The sequence below is a fragment of the Chroicocephalus ridibundus genome, chromosome 7 (genome assembly GCF_963924245.1).
Source record: "Chroicocephalus ridibundus chromosome 7, bChrRid1.1, whole genome shotgun sequence".
Taxonomy (NCBI): domain Eukaryota; kingdom Metazoa; phylum Chordata; class Aves; order Charadriiformes; family Laridae; genus Chroicocephalus; species Chroicocephalus ridibundus.
In genome coordinates this window covers 29,206,254-29,223,838 of record NC_086290.1, presented here as the reverse complement: position 1 = coordinate 29,223,838, position 17,585 = coordinate 29,206,254, and the positions used below count along the sequence as shown (strand labels likewise).

General features: G+C 37.9%; 2 protein-coding genes across 6 annotated transcripts in view; one reads left to right on the top strand and one right to left on the bottom strand.

Moving 5' to 3' along the window:
- CERKL (ceramide kinase like) overlaps nt 1-8,570 on the top strand; it is a 57,850-nt gene extending 49,280 nt beyond the window's left edge. For all 3 annotated transcript variants that reach the window (XM_063340268.1, XM_063340269.1, XM_063340270.1), the window contains 8 exons: nt 706-780; nt 1,884-2,061; nt 2,338-2,406; nt 2,753-2,781; nt 2,866-2,974; nt 6,007-6,103; nt 7,327-7,502; nt 8,437-8,570. In XM_063340268.1, coding sequence (XP_063196338.1) covers nt 706-780; nt 1,884-2,061; nt 2,338-2,406; nt 2,753-2,781; nt 2,866-2,974; nt 6,007-6,103; nt 7,327-7,502; nt 8,437-8,518 — 815 coding nt within the window. In that variant the 3' untranslated portion in view covers nt 8,519-8,570. The remainder of the gene's footprint in view (nt 1-705; nt 781-1,883; nt 2,062-2,337; nt 2,407-2,752; nt 2,782-2,865; nt 2,975-6,006; nt 6,104-7,326; nt 7,503-8,436) is intronic.
- Nucleotides 8,571-12,020: 3,450 nt separating this feature from the next.
- Nucleotides 12,021-17,585, bottom strand: part of ITGA4 (integrin subunit alpha 4) — a 38,317-nt gene continuing 32,752 nt past the window's right edge. For 2 of the 3 annotated variants that reach the window (XM_063340266.1, XM_063340267.1), the window contains 7 exons: nt 17,146-17,236; nt 16,342-16,449; nt 15,944-16,063; nt 14,417-14,536; nt 13,810-13,908; nt 13,484-13,603; nt 12,021-12,614 (listed from right to left, as the gene is read on the bottom strand). In XM_063340266.1, the coding sequence (XP_063196336.1) occupies nt 12,522-12,614; nt 13,484-13,603; nt 13,810-13,908; nt 14,417-14,536; nt 15,944-16,063; nt 16,342-16,449; nt 17,146-17,236 (751 nt within the window). In that variant the 3' untranslated portion in view covers nt 12,021-12,521. Of the gene's footprint in view, nt 12,615-13,483; nt 13,604-13,809; nt 13,909-14,416; nt 14,537-15,938; nt 16,064-16,341; nt 16,450-17,145; nt 17,237-17,585 lie in introns of those variants that run through there. The other variant, XR_010071866.1, reaches the window with a different exon arrangement.

Below are 17,585 nucleotides of genomic sequence, written 5' to 3'. Positions count from 1 at the left end.
TGCCAGTGTCCAGGCAGTGACAGAGACAAGTCAGATGGGTCTGTTCTCATGCGCTGAATACAAGCCGACAATTTGTCAGACACGTGTCAAATTCTATGTTCTCTCTGTGTTTCAGTTATTAATGTGTTCTCATAGGTAAAGCTGATGCGCAGTAGTTAATTTTATTCCCTATTGCTTCTAAGAACCTAAAATGTAGCCTGCAAGAGGCACAGCAGCTATCTTGGACTAGATCTAGTAGAATTCTGTCTGGGACACGTACAGTTTTGCACCGCCTGGGTATTATTTTATTTTTCCAACTTAAAAATATTCCCCAAATATATCTTATTAGATAATCCGCCTTCTAGTACAGTTGTCATTACAGCATTCTAGGTAAAGAGGAAGTGATTTTTAGGGAGATGGTTTAAAAAAAGGCAATTTTTGTTAAGCTTACCCCCCTCCCCGTTGTTTTTTTATGGCATTTTATGAAGGAATTTGTGGAGAGGATTTTATAGACCTTTGGAAGTTTTAATGGTTTTAATTTGTACTGTTCAGCATTTCTGGTGTTACCAAGACAAAGTAATTTGTGGGGAGGCTTTCTTTTTTTTAATTTTTTTTTTTGAAAATGTGATAAATGTCTCAGTTTCTTTATTCAAAAATGTTGTATTTTTTTTTTTCTTGCTGTTCTGTATCTCTCATTTCTACAACCGTTTGTGTTCACTTTTACAGGTACTACTAACATTTTGGCCCACACTCTCTACGGTATTAAGCATGCAGTGACTGCAACGTTGCACATTGTAATGGGTAAATATTTTTTACATACTCTATCAGATTTTAAATAATGAAGCAGCATTTAGAATTTTGCCATAAACAGTGGTTTAAGAAAGGCTTACCGTTATGCTATATCACTGCAAACTATATTGTAAGACTTTTAAACCCAAATGATTCTATCCTGATTTATAGTGTACTGGAAAGGGTGTGATTCTTTGAGTATAGTTTAGTAGCGAAGGTTGTGGGCCTCGTCTTTTGGTAACTAAAATCTGCCATGGAATAATGTCTCATTTTGGCATTCAAGCCCTATTACTGGTGTTCTTTTAATGCAACAAGTAACCTTTTCCAGACTGGATTGTGGGAATAGTGTTACTTTGTGTGTGTTATTATGCAACGATTGGTTGCATAATCACATGATTATTTTGATGTAATGTACCTGCTGAAGACAATGGGAAAATATACAGTACTTCCAGCTCGGGAAGTGGTTAGGATTGGACTTTTCAGGGAAGTATTGTCATATTTCTGGGAAAGTATCATTCAGCTTTTTAGCTCTGTGTGCATTTCTTTAAAATACTAACAGCTTCCATAAGAAAGCTTTATTAGTAGAAAAAACTGTATCACTCGCCATTTGGTTTGCACAATAAATAGGTTTTTGAACGTGAAAATGTAATTTTGCTGAAAGGAGAAACTACGTCGCTACTGCAAACCTTATTTTCAGGTCTTAGGAAATAGCAAATACTTAGTTGAGCAAGGTTAATATTCCTCTCAAAGCAATTTTTCTTTAGGATACTAGGAACGCTTTACTTTATGGTATTAGGATACTAATTGTTGAAAATTTGAATAGAATTAAGAGTCAGACCTTTTGCAGCTTGATGAAGTAGCTGAATTTCCGCCATAGCCTTTTTAACATTTTGAAGCATCTGAACGTTGTTCTCTGAAATGACTTGTTTTATAGAGGCTTAATTATATCTAGATTGGTTCTGGTTTCCATTAGTAAAACTTGACTTCCTAAAGAGAGAAGAGTCTAGAGTTTTTTTCCCCGCAGCTAAATTAGATGCAAAAGAAATGGTAAGATGTATTCCGTTTGAAATACAGACGTTACTTGTAATTTCTGATCTTTATCTTTGAAAATTTAGGACACATTCAACCAGTGGACGTCTGTACTTTCAGTACTCCAAGCAAGCTTTTGCGGTTTGGGTTCTCAGCTATGTTTGGTTTTGGTGCAAGGACTCTGGCTTTGGCTGAAAAACACCGTTGGATGCCCTCCAGTCAGCGGAAGGATTTTGCTTTTATCAAAACACTGGCCGATCTCAAGTATGCCGTGAGCTGTTGTATTTTTCTAGTATTTCTCATTTTCTTGAGGAAAATACAATAATTAATGTGGTAAAAATATAGACAGTAGTTTAGCTATCTTGACTTCTTAATTGCAGACAGATTTAACTTGGATGTGGTGTATATCCCTCTTACATGTCAAAGAGGAGATAAATTCTGTACAGTCAGCATCTCCTTAAAATAATCTTAACTTGGATAAAATCTGTCTAGCACATATAATGTTGTTTTACATGATAGTAAATATCAATACTTTTCTAGGCCAGAAGAATGTGAATTATCGTTTCTACCTCTACAGATTCCACAGGAAGACTCTCATGAGGATGACAGGTAAATAAAACTGAGCCAAACAATTCTAAAGCTACAAAAATATGTGTCACTGAAGATAAAAATTTTACGAATTCTTAATTTTGTTCAAATTTGACCATCGGGTAAAACAATCTTTAAAAAAAAAAAGATTTGTTTTGACAACTCCAAATTCTTACACTTTCTAAAACGTTGCCTGTAGACTATAGAGGATTTGTTACGGAGCAGCCTTCCACTCAGTAGTACTGGTTTGTTCAGTTCCATTAATCCTTTCTTCCGTTGACATCTTCCTTTTTTTCTACAGTAGATGTTGTTTAAATGTGCTAAAATGACTCTAAATAATTTTACCTATGTGTTTCCAACCTTTTAGAAAGAAGAAAGAGAAGATTAAAAAAAAGGGTGAGTTTTTGCTTTTCTGGTTATTTAAAAGCGAACTGTGGCTGTTTGAACTGGAGTAATATAGAATTACTCTGTTATATTTAGGTAGCAAGGATCAATGGCACAAAATTCAGGGTCACTTCCTGAATGTGAGCATTATGGCAATCCCTTGTCTGTGTTCAATGGCACCGAGAGGCTTGGCACCTAATACGAGGTCAGTAGGGGTTTAGAGAATTAGTCATGTCTATAAATTCTGACATCTTACCTTAAGACCTTGGCTTTTCCAAGAATACGAGCCTGTGTTTAGGTAGTCTAGACCCTCTGGAATGGGGGAGGGAGCGTGGACTGCAGCAGACTCAATAATCCCAGGAATTGTAATCAGTTTTTGGATCAGGCAAATAAGGTCAAGCAGTCTAACTAGAATAATGAGTGGATAATTGCTGTGATTAAATTAGTTGGCAAGTCTGACTTAAGTAGTAGTCATCGAGCAGTCATCTGTCATGGGATTCGGCTATATGCAGAAACTTCATTCTTGGATTTTATTTTATTTTTTCAAATATAAAGGTGCCCCTCATCTTTTGCTTTACAGCCAGCAAAAACGAAGCACGACTCTTTCTCCTGTTGTAAAGAACTGATATTCACACTTGTCTTCTGACTTTTTTTCCCCCTGCTCTTTTTTCCCCCCTGAACTTAGAAAATGCAGGGTTTATACATGTATGGTTTTGGGAAACAAATGAGTATGTAATCTGGCTGTTGACGTTGACTCATAGTGCTTTTAGCTCATTGTGGAGAGCATGCTTTGTGGTGAGCAAAACAGTTATCAGGTGATAAATATTTGTACTTGATGTACCCCATTGATGATTAAGCAGAATAGCAAGTACAAACTTTGTAGTTGTACATGAAATACGACACGCTCCCTCAAAAAAGAATGCAGAAACTCACATGTGTATGTGTGTGTGTATCTATTAAAAAAAAAAAAAAAAACCACCAGCAGTCAGGAAAGTTTATGCAATGACTCTGTTTTGTTTCATTTGATTATCATTAGGTGAAAACAGGTGTGCCTTAGAATTGATCAGGTATTTTTCTTCAAAAATACTGTCTCATCTGGTAGAATCTGACTTCTTGGAAACAATGTAGAAACAAATGTTTTTGATGAAACTCTAATTGAGTAGTTTTCTTTGCTGCAGGGGTATCCCTAAGCCTCATATACCTCAAGATAGTGCCCTGATCCTATCCCCACTTAGGAATTTACTCTGTTCAGCATTTAGTGTGTTATATACCAGTCAGTAGAAAAATTCTGACAAGAACTGAAGAAATCACTCTTTTTTAGCTTTGCTTTCTCTTTCCATCTGTTCTAGCACCTGTTTCTCAGTGACAGAGAATTTTATGACAAGTCCGTGCAATTATTTCAGGTTTGAATGAGCCTGTTTCTCCCACAGTGTAGTTTCTCGGTGGATCCCCCTAGCCTTTCATATAAGGACATCCTTTCCGTGCCCCCCCCCCGCCCCCCTTAAAAAAATAATTGTAGGAGTGAAGTCAGCTAATAGGGTAGGAAGAGCAGACTCTTAGACAAGTGCTTCATTTCTCATAGCGAATAGCATCTTGACTGTAAGGCTTTTCAGTACGGGAAACATAAACGTTGCACTAATTGTTAGAGACCCGAGACCCATCATGGAAGGTTCAGCTCAACTCAGCTAGGTTTCTTTACTCTGTCCTGTTTTCCTCAAGAGGTTTTTGCCATGTGAAGACATTTGAAGTGGAATGAAAGCTTTGGCTGCTGCCTGTAACTCTAGTTATACTAGCCTAAGTCTGCAGACACATGCCAAGATATGTTTAACTCGCTAGGTGAGCCATGCGGGACATTTGTTTCTGGGAGCATGGTGTTGTGCTTCGCTGCAGATTGGACTTTCAAGAGGATTAATGAGAATTCTTTAGTCATCTCTGAAGATAAAAGGCCGTAGTGCCAAACACATTGCCCGGCAGCCTGCTGTCCCCCTTTATTGCAGCAAATATGACAAGGAGGCAACTTTTTCGATTTCGCCATTGCTGTTTTCTAAATCAGCAAAGTAACGCTATGCTGGGTGACTTGTTGCACGGTTACGTAAAATTACCTTCTTAGATTGTGCTGTGTCGTAGTCTGAGAACATTCCTGATGCAGTCATTCAGTAGCCAGAGAACTACGAGTGTGGAGAGATGTGTGGTGGTAGGCTGGAAATATATATATTTTTAAACATTCTCAATGTGTTTTCTAAGGGTACATGCTGAATAAATAAATATATATATGTGTATGCATATATATTCAGAAGATATGAAGTACATAATCTCTATATAGACTCCAATTTCAGCAGTGATTGTCGTGTCCATCCGCTCCTCTTGGTGAACATCGATTTGTCTCTACAGCTTAAACAGGATTTAGGCATGAGTGCGCTGAGATTTGTGTTGTTTGCTGCTGCGACAAGGGACAGTTGCATTAAGGAATGTGTGAATTGATACTAGCTCATTGTCTAACCCAAATATTGATGCTAAAATATCAATGGCGACTGGATACCCATTGCGTATCTGCGCTGTAGGGTCTCTTCTTGATTAATCTCCAGGATATGACTATTTTATCTTGTGCAAAATTTCCCTTAGCTTTTAACTTTTATGTGCGTGGTGAAACGCGTAAGTAGAACTGTACCGAGAGCGGCGTAGAGAGTTTGAATAGTGGCATAGTTGAAGATGGGGATCTTTGTTAGGGCAGCGTGAGTGTTAATGGAGGAGGCGAGTGAACCCACCTGCACTGGGCTGTGTGGTGGGGACGTGCTCGCCTGCATCATGCCAACGGTGTCTTGGTAAAGCTCCGCCTCACAGCGTTTATGGTAATCGTACCTTGCTGGAGAGAAAAGCAAAAAGACAAATTGGTGATGCCCAGTGTTTAAAAACCATCACTTAAATAGAAAACCAGGATTTTAGAAATTATATGTATTGCGTTCAATAATTTGGATTGGTTCAATAATTAAGGATATTGGTAAGGGAGTATGATTTTATTGTTACAGTGTATATTATATTGATGCTAAATAGCCTCAATTGCATAGTTTATATTGCTCTATGGGGGGGGTTGGCAAAAAAATGTAAAAAAACCATTGAGACTATTCTATTAATTTACTCTTGATAGCTTTTTTAAAAAAATCCTAGACTATTGAATAGCCTGTTAAACTTCCAAATTAATGAATTTTCTTTTGGGAACTAAATTGGTCTGCTTTTCAGGTTAAATAATGGAAGCATGGCTCTTATTCTTGTACAAAATACTTCTCGAACAGAGTTTATAAAACATCTGAAAAGATATGCCAGCGTAAAAAATCAGGTACTGTTAATTTCTTTCTGGTGATTATGAAAAGATAGGCTGCAAGAGTTAACGTTTGCCTCCTCATAAGGAGACTTAGCTTCCTGTCAGAATACATTAGCCCCCTTTTTATCTGATTTTTTTTTTTTTTTTTTAAATCACTAGACTAATACCGATTAGCCTATTTCAGCCCATCTGTTGTGGTTTAAATTGTATTTGTGTTGTACCATAGTTTTATGGGTGTAAAGCCCTCTCACCACAATAAAGGAAATGCACGCTGTGTTTAGATTTTGTGTAGTAGTGAGATGCAGGATGCAGGCTGAGGGGGCATCACGCACTTCTGTCAGAAATAGGTAAAGTCCGTAACTTCATCAGATCGTGGCACGCTACACTGGTAGCAGTGGATTATGACCGTTGATTTTTAGCAGGTGTGCATTCCATCTAATTACGAATGCTTGCAGAATAGCACGTCAAAATTGTGGTCATTATTCTGTCTTTGAAGAGAAAAATGAAGCATCCAAAGGCAGCGCCCTTATTGCTGTCCTAAATACCCAACGCGCAGCCTGAGCACCCGGCTGCTCATTCAAATGTTTCAGGATTATGGGAAATCACTTTTACAAGGAGGTTTAGGTTTGAATTCATCAACGGTCGGGGAGACTGGGGGAGAGGTCACAATTTTTGCCACGATTCCATGTGACAGCACTAACAGCTGCACTTAGGAAATTGTTTATGCTTTCCAGTTACGCTTTTGGAGGAAGGCTTTGCTTCTCTCTCTGCATTTGTAGTTAGACAAGGAGATGTGGACCCTCCTTTAAACGTAAAGGGGCCATCTACTAGAATTCTAACTAGCCTTGTTTAGGGCAGGATTACTGCTAATAATGAACAGAGCACAGGAAAAAAATCTGCTTGGACTTTCACATATCCTGAAAGCGTGTGCCATTTTTGGCATGTGCAAAATATACCACCCCACCTGGAGATCCAGCAAGTCCAATATGGGAATGCAAATGGAGCGCTACCATTTTTTCTGAGGCGCTATTTAGGATAAAAATAGCATGTTAATCTATAAATGCTAAACGGAATGTATAATGCCTCATGTGGTCAAAGCTTGGGTTAAGTGTTCCCATTTACTTAAGTAAAAAAAAAAAATAAAAGGCAAGCTTTTTAATTTCAAGTAATACAGTTTGTTGCTAAGCTACCCCCAATATCTTTCATCTTCATTTAATATATATCTGTGTTTGGTTTAGTTCAATTTTCCCTTTGTTGAGACCTACACGGTTCAAGAAGTAAAAGTACAACCAAGGCCTAAAAATGGGCTTGATGCCAAAGAAAATACGCATTTGAATCCTGCTTCTGCAGAAGGAAATTACCCTTGGAATATAGATGGAGACTTAATGAAAGAAGCATCAGAAGTTCACATTCGGTAAGGCTAAGCGTTGTGTTTATGGACTGTATACCTGTAACAGATTAGTGCCACAGTCTTAAACGTATTACACCTGTATATAACAGAGATGACACCAAAACGGGGTGTTGTAAGTGCTATGAGAATAGTTCTGTTGTGCACTGCACAGTCTGGCCCTTTGGCCATTGCTTGGGCCTCTGCCCTGTTGCTTTCTGCCCATCTTGGGAAAGGTCCGTTAGGACCCACGTGGCCTTTCCTTTCTGGGGCTTCATCAGCCTCCAGCTCTACTTCCTCTCTGCTTTCTGCCGGTTACTTTACCCTCCTGTTTCTTAGAGCAGAACAGATGTATATAAAGGTCCGTGACTCCTGGGAGGAGCTCCTTTTGGGATAAGGATTCCTGCTTGGAAAGCAGTGTGTGTAAGGTTAATAAAAACATGTAGCTGTTCAATTGTGGGAAACTGCTGCTTGAGAATAGTCTCCGTGTGTGGGAGCTAAGAAAGAGACTGGGACGGCACAGGGCAACCGGAGGATGATCAGTGGAATCAAATGGGCGGTGGCTCGTGCTGCTGCAATGCACACAGGATTAGCCGAAGGCACAGAGCTCAGAGTAATGCTCTGGTATGTAAAATAAAAGGCAGATCATATTATAGAATATATAATATATAGTTCTAAAGAGTATAGAATCATAGAATGGTTCGGGTTGGAAGAGACCTCAGAGATCATCTAATCCCACCCCCCCGCCCTGGGCAGGGACACCTCCCACTAGACCAGGCTGCTCAAAGCCTCATCCAACCTGGCCTTGAATGATGACCTTAGATGAATTGTCAAAATGTAATTCACCTGGTTTTATTCCATGTAGTAGTTCGTACGTATTTGTTCTTCCCCCCAACCCCCAGAGGTGGTGCGCCAATTGCAAGAGTTAATGAAGATAAAGTTTGACTTCCTCATTTCACAGGGTCCATCCTCAACTTATTAATCTCTACGGAGTGGACACTGATGACCTGGAGAGTTCCCAAGCAACGTGCAATTGCATATAGAAGGGACACGCTGCAAGTTCAGTGTTAAAGAATCCTTTTCTCACCTCTCTGCACAGCCTTCCAAGGTCCCAGGCTTTCACTCACTGAATTCATTTTGTAGGAGAAGCTTAACTGGGATGTTCGTAATATTTCTGGATTTAAATTTTTATCAAGTAGTTATATATATTTTTATCAGGTTGTATTTAATTGTAAAGAAACAGGCTTAACAAGAAAAAATGAAAACTGATTATATTGGTTTCTTATAAATTTGGGCTTTGACAAGTGTCCATCAGAATAGAAGAAAATATTTTTTTTTCTTTAAAATTATTCTAGCTTTTGCAATAAATATAGTATGAGATACTTTTAAGTCTGCTGCTGCTATCCGTGTTGTCAGGTAGCTCAGTTCAAATAGAGCCGGTGAGTGCAGGTATGGTACCACCTCATACTGAAGAATGGTGGCAAAATAGAATTTATTTATTTTTTTAATCAAGTACTTCCATTTCTAGTTATCATTTTTAATTTTGCCTTAATGTATTTGCTTTCAAATAATTTCTAGTCAAACAGCAATAGAATATGCTGATGTCTTATACGGCTTTTCTTCGTTGAAATGTACTTTAAAGACTACTCTTTGTACAAAATAAATATTTTAAAATATTTTGTCTATCCTAGAACTGAAATGATACTCAGCATAGTTTTTGTTATTGCTGAGAATAAAGTTATGATAAATAACTTAAAGAGTTTACCTAAATTTTTATAACTTCCTTATAGGGCATAAACGTAATTTTTATGAATATCTGTTTTTTTTGTAACTTATTTAATACAATTATTTGAGATGGCAGCAAATTAAGACTCTGTTCTTCCTGGGAACTGGCTTTCTCTGAGATGATGAACAGTAGCAGATCAACAAGTTCACCCGTCTGCAAGACCACGGGGATAATGAACGTTTTCCTGGTGACTTGTCTATGAATCGTTCAGAAGGCGGCTGACAAATAATGGAATGAAATTGTCTCAGGGTGAGAATGAGTTGCTTTAAGTTCTTTCTTCAGTAAGCAGTCACGTTTAATGTAAAATTCAGCCCTTTAAGATCTTCTAAATCAAGGGCCTAAGGCTTTACATAGGATCTATAGCTACTGTACTTTATTTAATTACTATTTGTGAAGAATTCTTCCCTGTGATAAATACACAAAACCAAGTAGTACTGCACCTAAAGCACTGCAGATTTATTATTTGTCTTCTAAGAACACGCTGTTACTTGTTGGAAATCTCATGCAATTTCTGCGGACAAACCCAGCCAGTAGTAAAGGCCAAATTCATAATTATTATAGGCATCTTACAGCTAGTTCTGCTCTTTGCAGCGGAGTTGGCAGCTGCAGAGCAGGAGCAGAGTCAGGGCATCCTTTGGGCTGGTGGGGGCCGCAGCAGGGCTCTGCCCCGACCTCCCGCTGACAGGGGGTCCAGCTGCGAGATGAGATCTGGTTGCTCAGGGCTTCACCCAGACCAGCCTTGAAACCTCCAAGGGTGGAGACAACACAGCCTCTCTGCACCCCTGTGCCGCCGCCTGGCTATCCTCATGAGGAAAATATTTTTCCTCGTGTCCGGTTGGAATCTCTCACGTCAGTTCACAGCCGTGGTCTGAGTCACAGTGAGTAGTCTCCAGTTAAACTACTATAATTGATGCTATTCACATCAAGGACTTCTAGAACGTTAAGACAATTCAAACTAACCTTCCTAAAGTTGTCTAAGAAGGAGACTCCAGCTACTTTTCGTAGATTTAACTGTTTTTATTACATAACTGAAAATTAACAAAATAATTGAACTCGCAGAAGAAACAGCATTCATGTGCTTCACTTGTTGGGGTTCTTTTTAATAAAATGCAATTGAGCGATACTTTAGAACCTTGCCCTCATCAGGACAGTATACATTCATTTTTTGTCAACCTGGCTTATAAAAGCTAATTGAGTTTTGCTTCCTATCCTAAGAGGAGGCAGCCAACATTTACATGTTAATAATAAAATCTGAATAGGAATTATACAATTTCCAAGGCAACATTATCACATGTACTGACTTATGTAAACTACTTCAAAGATAAATAAAATGCTTTAGTTTTTCACTTCTTTGCATTGTTTGTACTAAAAAGAATGTTAATGCTCCTTCCGGTATTTGAGGTATATTTTTCACAAGATGCTGTAATATCAAACTCATTCTTCTTCAAAGATATTTTGGTTAAAGTGCAAAAATTCACTGAAGCCCTTTGGAAGATAAGCATTTTGTGTACATTTTCATAGACTTGCAAGAAAATATTTCATTCTTCACATACTTTATTTTGATTTTTTTTAAAAATATATGCACATTCATTTGTCTTTACACTGCAGAAGATTTGAGAGAGAAAATTTACTTTTGAGCGATTCACATCTTTGGCATCAAGAAAGGAAATTACAAAATGGTCCCTGATACCTTTAGGCTCTGTGGACAATGTGGCTTTTACGGCACCAAACGCTCTATTAGCAGAAGTGCTTGGTGAAGGCACTCTGCATTGCTTTCGAGTCTCAGGCTAACTCCCGAATGGTGGTGCGGCTTCAAAGTGTGTGTACAAGCTACATTCATTTCTCCTCGCAGTTCAGAAGGACGTCAAGGGCAGGGCAAGAAAGGCCACGTTGCGTACTGCTGGTGCAATAAGCTCAGTTATTGAAGAAGTTGTACATTCTCCAGTTAGCTGTACTGGGGAGCAAAGTAATGCGTTGTTGGTTTTTTTTCCCCTGGATTGTACTATTTCCCCAAAGCTAGGTGGCAGTGCAAACTTACATCTAGCTGAAGAAACTTCCTGTAGTAGCAGAGCAGTGGTTTGAACCATGTTTCTATTCAGGCATTTGCCTTTCTGCTGAGTGGCTTCTGAGGATGCCTGTTTGGATGGTATTTATCGGAAAACTTCACAAGAACCCAAGCTAGCTCTCCAAAGGACTTCTTTCAGGTAAAGGGTGGCACATCTAAATATAAAATTTGGCCCAGTAAGGTTGGCATTTGGAGTCTTTTGGGTATGTGTTTCTCTGTTTTGTCATCATGCGAAGTCTTTTTTATTTTTTCAGGTCCTGGAAGAATGCCAGTACCAAATACTATTATGCTAAGTACTATAGAAAAATCTTCAAATAAATAAAAATAAATACTTGCTTAAAACCTCCCCCCCCAGAATTATTTCATTGGAGAAGTCCAAAGCATCATGGCAGCAATATCTGAGGAAATGATGAAACAACTAATTCGGTCATGCTTGCAAGTACCATGTAAAAGATGGCTACAAATAATGATTTCCAATACATTACTCTTCCTACAGCTGAGAGAAGATTCTGTGCTGCGTCTCCAGGCTACCCCACAGAACTCCCTGCTCTGAATCCACCTTTGACCTTGCTGGTTCGGGCTTGCCTGGGTGTCTAAGTCTCTGCAGTCTTGTGGCTGTGCCTGTGAAGCCAAAGCTTACGAGGTCCTTCAGAAGCCCAAGAGAGCTTCTGATAGCTGTTTTCTACATCCGTGCACTCTACTTATGGTCCTTCTATTAATTTAAGCTAATTTACCCTTGTAAAACTGCCACAGCAAGATGAGGGAGGATTTCTTCTTCAATGTCTAATCAAAAGATTATTGAAACTTGAGAATTAATAGAATAACTCATGCTAATGTGGTTGACATCTTACTTTCCAGAATTGGCCAAACGTTGTTACTTTCTAGAAATTCTTCTTTCTGGTAAGTAATTCTTCTTCTCTTTATCTTTAGTGTTCTTCTGTCTGTTTGAAACCAGATATATATATGTGGCATTTCAAATGTTACTGTGAGACTTCAAACCAAACTGTTTTACCATTTTCATATTAGAAAAGCAACAGTACTCTAAGGTGTAGTCCTCCATACAGTTCAACAAAATAAAGTGTATTTTGTAAGAGCGAGTGAGTTCAAGACCAGTTTTCTTGTTACTGATGTCTCTCCTGTGAATTAACCTGAATCTTAAAGTCTTCATTTTAAAATCAAATGTTTATTTCCCGTCTTACTCATCTTTGTTCCCAGTTGTAAAACTCCAGCTGTCTCTTCTGTCCTTGTCTTGAGGGACTGGTTTGTATTGCCTTTTGAAAAAGCCAATCTGAAATACATAATTTTGGAATCTGTTGTCAGCAAATCTTTGTTATCAGATCAAAACCATAGAAGATAAACTAAAATAAAATGCATATATACGGTGTTTATGAATGATGGCATTTGCCGTTGCTTTGTCATACCAAGGAATCAAGCGTTACTCAACCATCAAAAAAGTGGGTTTTCTTTTTCTTTTACTTTTTGGGAGGCTAGTGCTCTCCTGCAAGGAGTAAGGACGTGTGGGCTCGTGAACTCTAACACTCCACAGAATCCAGTATTTTTTTTAAAATGTGAAATGGTATTAAAACCTTTCTGTTAAATTTGTTTCATACACCTCCCTGGGAAAAACGAGGGATGGAGAAAGTCTGCGTGTAGGCAAAGAAGTTAACAACCTCTTCATCGCTTGCCAGAGAAGCTACATCCTTCAGTTTTCTTTTCTACTTATGCACTGGATTTTTTTAGCATTTATGTTGCAGTTTAAAATCTTAAACGTTTAATTCTGGCATGAAACTGTAGCTATAGGCTATTAGTCATCATGTGTCAAGCGACAGTAAAAAAGGAGCACTATCCCACAACAATGATCCATTTGATGTCATTAAATTATATAAATCATTTGCAAACATGAGATGCCATATAAAACTCGGGGTTTGTGCTGTTGAATAACAGATGATGCAGAATATGCAGAAGAAAAGTGAAGGAAAACTGAGAAGTATTTTGAAAAAAAAACCCTCCCACGTTACAGGAAGAATTATGTTTCTTTAGAAAGGAAAGATCATAATAAAATAATATTTATCTTTTAATCTGCATTAAGAGATCCAAAAATCCACCAACAATGCGAATTCCTGACTTGAGAACAACTGAGAAACACTGAAAACCTACCTTCCACAATACAAATGAAAGAAGCAAAAACAAGGTAACACCAACTATTAAGCCTATGCCAATAATTATCACAGTAACACGGTATTTTGGCTTTTGGTGGTGCACTCCTTCCAAATAGACCTGGAAAGCAGAAAATAAGTTTAGTGCTAACTGGTTTTTTTTTTCCTATAAGGTACTAAAACAAACTAGGAAAATTAATTACATTCTTAAGTAATTAACACTGTATTCATTGCATGTTTATAGATACGTATAGAATTTCACAATGTTAATTGTTGTTGGTTTTTCTAGTTTAACCGTTTATCACAAATTCATTAAAAGAATCTTACGTATGCAACTTGCTTGTCCTTGTGTAGCTCAATAACTTTTGCATTTTTTTCTGGTGAGGCGGTTGCTCTTACTTCAAACTTCAACGATGATGCATCATCCTGATTTAAAAAATAAAAAAATCCTCTCCTTTAAAAAAAAATAACTTCAACACGTTAATTCCTACCCAGCAAAAATGGTAACACAGCTGCTCGCAGAAACAGAATCTCCCACAAACGCACAATGGTGCCTTTTTCTGATCACAAAACAAATGAGGACCAGAAGCTGGAATAAAGCCCAGTTGGATTTTACTTAAGTCCACATCCATGCTGCTTTTCTTAGAAAAGTACAATTTATGAGTTGAAATTAAATCCCAGTCCTACATAAACCAGACAGAATGGGCAAAGCAATACGCAGTGTAAAATAAAGTGATAATCTAAAATCCATATTTTTCAGTGGTTTTCATTTTTCATATTTCACCTTGAAAACAAGAAATAGGTTAACACCTAAAAGATTTGGGTTTAATCATACAGTGTGCAATAATATATTAATACCTAGAATTTATGTGCAAAGAATACTGCAAATATACTTGAGGGGAACATTTCAAGGCATGAAAAATTCTTGTGTTACCATTTCTAAAAGCGAAGGCGTAGCCTCCAGATGCACCTGAATGGTTGCTTCTTTTCCGCTTTCCATATTTCCAAGTTTGCAATGTATTTGTAAGCAAAGGCTATCGTTTTTCATGCAGTACTGCAGAAGGGAGGGAAAGATTAAAACTGAAGTTTATCAACTTTATCATCTTAGCATTAAAGACACTCAAGAACCGAGTAAAACAAGAAAATCCATGTTTGTTCTTGAAAAGCCAGGGTGTAACTCCAGGTTGCCATCCATCACTGTCAGTCCATAGGTGCTAAAGGAACAGCACAAGAGGCCAACCTAATTGTTATAGACGGCAACAGATCATTTTTCTTAAAAATCCAAATATTTTTATACTGAATAATAACAATTGTCATAATTTGGTTATATGGGTTTGGGTTTTTTTACACTGTTATTTCAAATTAGCTTTTATCAAGAATGATAAGTGACAACGACTAGATGATATCCAGTATAAACAGTATAACTGATTGATTCTTACACTTGTACACTGACAGCTAGCACCGTTTCACTCAACTTTGCGTAAGACAAAAAAGCAAGCCTGTAGATGGTTATATTCTTTGTTCTAGACAGCCGTGCCTAACTTCTGATTTGATATTCTACTGCAGTCATTGGTTGGTGTTCCTTGTCACATGCTTACTTAAAGTCACTTAAAATAACATATTTTAAAATGTCCGGCTTCTTTTTTAAGATGAAAGCATTAAACAAAATTGTACTTTATCAAATGCAAGTTGCAGGACACAGATTTCTTTGAGAACAGACCCTCAAAAACGTACCACTGGACTAGCAATTCTGGTTTGGACTACAGAGTCAAGTATCTGATCTCCAGCAGGGCCCATAAGCAGGTGCAGAGGGAAGAGCTTGAACAGGCCAGGCACGTACGATATTCTCCCAGCCTCCCAAATATTTTTAATAAGAGCTTTGCAAGCCAAAATTTATTTCCATATACTTTGTAATTCTTAATGACTTTCAGTCCCATTAACTTGTATAGTATCCCTTGGAATTCACTTATTTTTGGCATTCATAACATCCTTCAGTAAGAATTTCCACCATGAGTACTACTTTGTTTTTTTTTAACCTGGCTCTTATTAGTTATGTTTGATGGCACTTTTTTGATGTGGAAAAGGCAATGAATATTTAATCTGCATAGTTCATGTAATTAAAATTAAGACTGCTTTTCCTACACGCATCGTTTTTGATTTGTAACTGAATTTCATCTGCCATTCTGTTAGCCCACTCATTCAGTTACATCACCCTTCAGCAGGTCGTTCTAGGTGACTCTCATCCACCCTGACTTTAGTGAGGTGTCATTAATTAACTTTCTCATCTCAGATCTCAGCTCTTTCGCTAACGTCACTTATGACTACATCAAACATATCACAGGTCGCACCACAAATCCTTGGAAGACTGCTTTGGTGACCTCATTCTATAAGGTATACTGTTGCCTTAAGGCTCATTCATGTGATCATTTATTTCCCACTGATGCCTGAAGACAGACCTTACCATTTGTCTCTTAGCAGGCTTTGAAAAGAAAGTGATGACCTCCTTTAATATGTTTTCATTTTTTTCTGTTGCATTACAGATTCTGGGATATTTATTATAGGAGCACTGTCCAACTGCAGTCTGGAAATAAAAATAACATCATCACTGTTAGAATTTAAACATCAGATAATAATCAGAATACAGATTTCTGAAAGGCAAGAAGCTCAAAAGGAATGTAATTTTTACTTTCGGAATTCTAAAACGCATGGGGCTGAAATATCATCCTGTTCTTGTTCGCACTGCTTCACCATAGCTAACAAACTGAACACATACTTAGTACCTAATTCTGCTATGCTCTGCTTCTCTTTTTCATAGAATTCATATAGCTAATAAAATTATATTGCGTAACTTGTGCTTACCTTGATATCCAATGCGTTGAATAATTTGTAGTCATTGGGTGGAAAAGCATTAGGTATCATTATCTCTAAGTTTGTATCTGGAGCCATGCTTGGTCCTGCACTGATAACCTTGTGGGGAAGATGTTATACATTTAAAGCTTTAATTCACAGTCGCTAGTCAAGTAACAAAAACATATATATAAAGTATAAATACATAAAACTTCACAGAATGGGGTAGCACCTGCATTGTTATGCTGTCATGAAAGTGGATGCTGCTAGGAGTTGTAACATTTTTCTTAATTGATTGCGTAGGCTTACTGAACCCTTCAGTTCTCTGAAGCCAATGAGTAAGCAGTGCTAATCTGCGATGACTACCCTGAGGTCATACACACTGCCTTCCGGGAGAGCATGCAAAAGGAACTAGGAGAGATTAATGTCCAACTCCTGCTTTTAATCCATTGGAGACAAATCTGATACCTATAGATCCTCTTACAAGGAGCTCCTAGTTCCTTTTGCTTACCATAAGATAATTCCTTTTAAAGTGTTTCTTAACGGAGGAAGTGGCAAGACAGAAATGCTCTACCACTTTCAATCCTACTTGGGCCAAGTATTTTTTCTGTGACCATTCAGTAGAAGATTGTCCAGGCCAAAAAAAGTGTTCAAAGAGGGATTAACAGCCACTTCCCAGTGCTAATGCTCAATAGTTGCTCACCACGCCCTTAAAAAAGTTCTCTTATTGACTGTGCAGACTCGTTAGACACACTGGAAATATAAGCGGTAACCTTCAAAACAAGGATAATAGGGTTTACAAAGAAAAACTCTTACATGGAAAGTGAAGTTGATGCTCTCCTTCATACACGTAGCTGGTGAATCTTTCTCATTTGTTCCATAAACAAACGAAGCTGGTGATACAAATCTACAATGGTTTAGAAGTTGTAAATTAATGGAATTGTTATACATTGTTAACATAACTTTCTGCTCCATGCTATCTCCGGTAAGGTTGGTTCTAAGAAAACACCTGAGTTTGCGTTAAAGTAAATCTAGGAACACTGAGTAGAAGTCCTCTACCTTTGTACTCTTTCCTCTTAAAAAAGCAGATGAATCAGAAAAAGTCATAAATCCTCACCCAAAACTATGTTCCATGAATGCCCCACAGGAAACCCAGAATATAGAATCATAGAATGGTTCGGGTTGGAAGGGACCTTAAAGATTGTCTAGTTCCAACCCCCCTGCCCTGGGCAGGGACACCTCCCACGATATGCTTA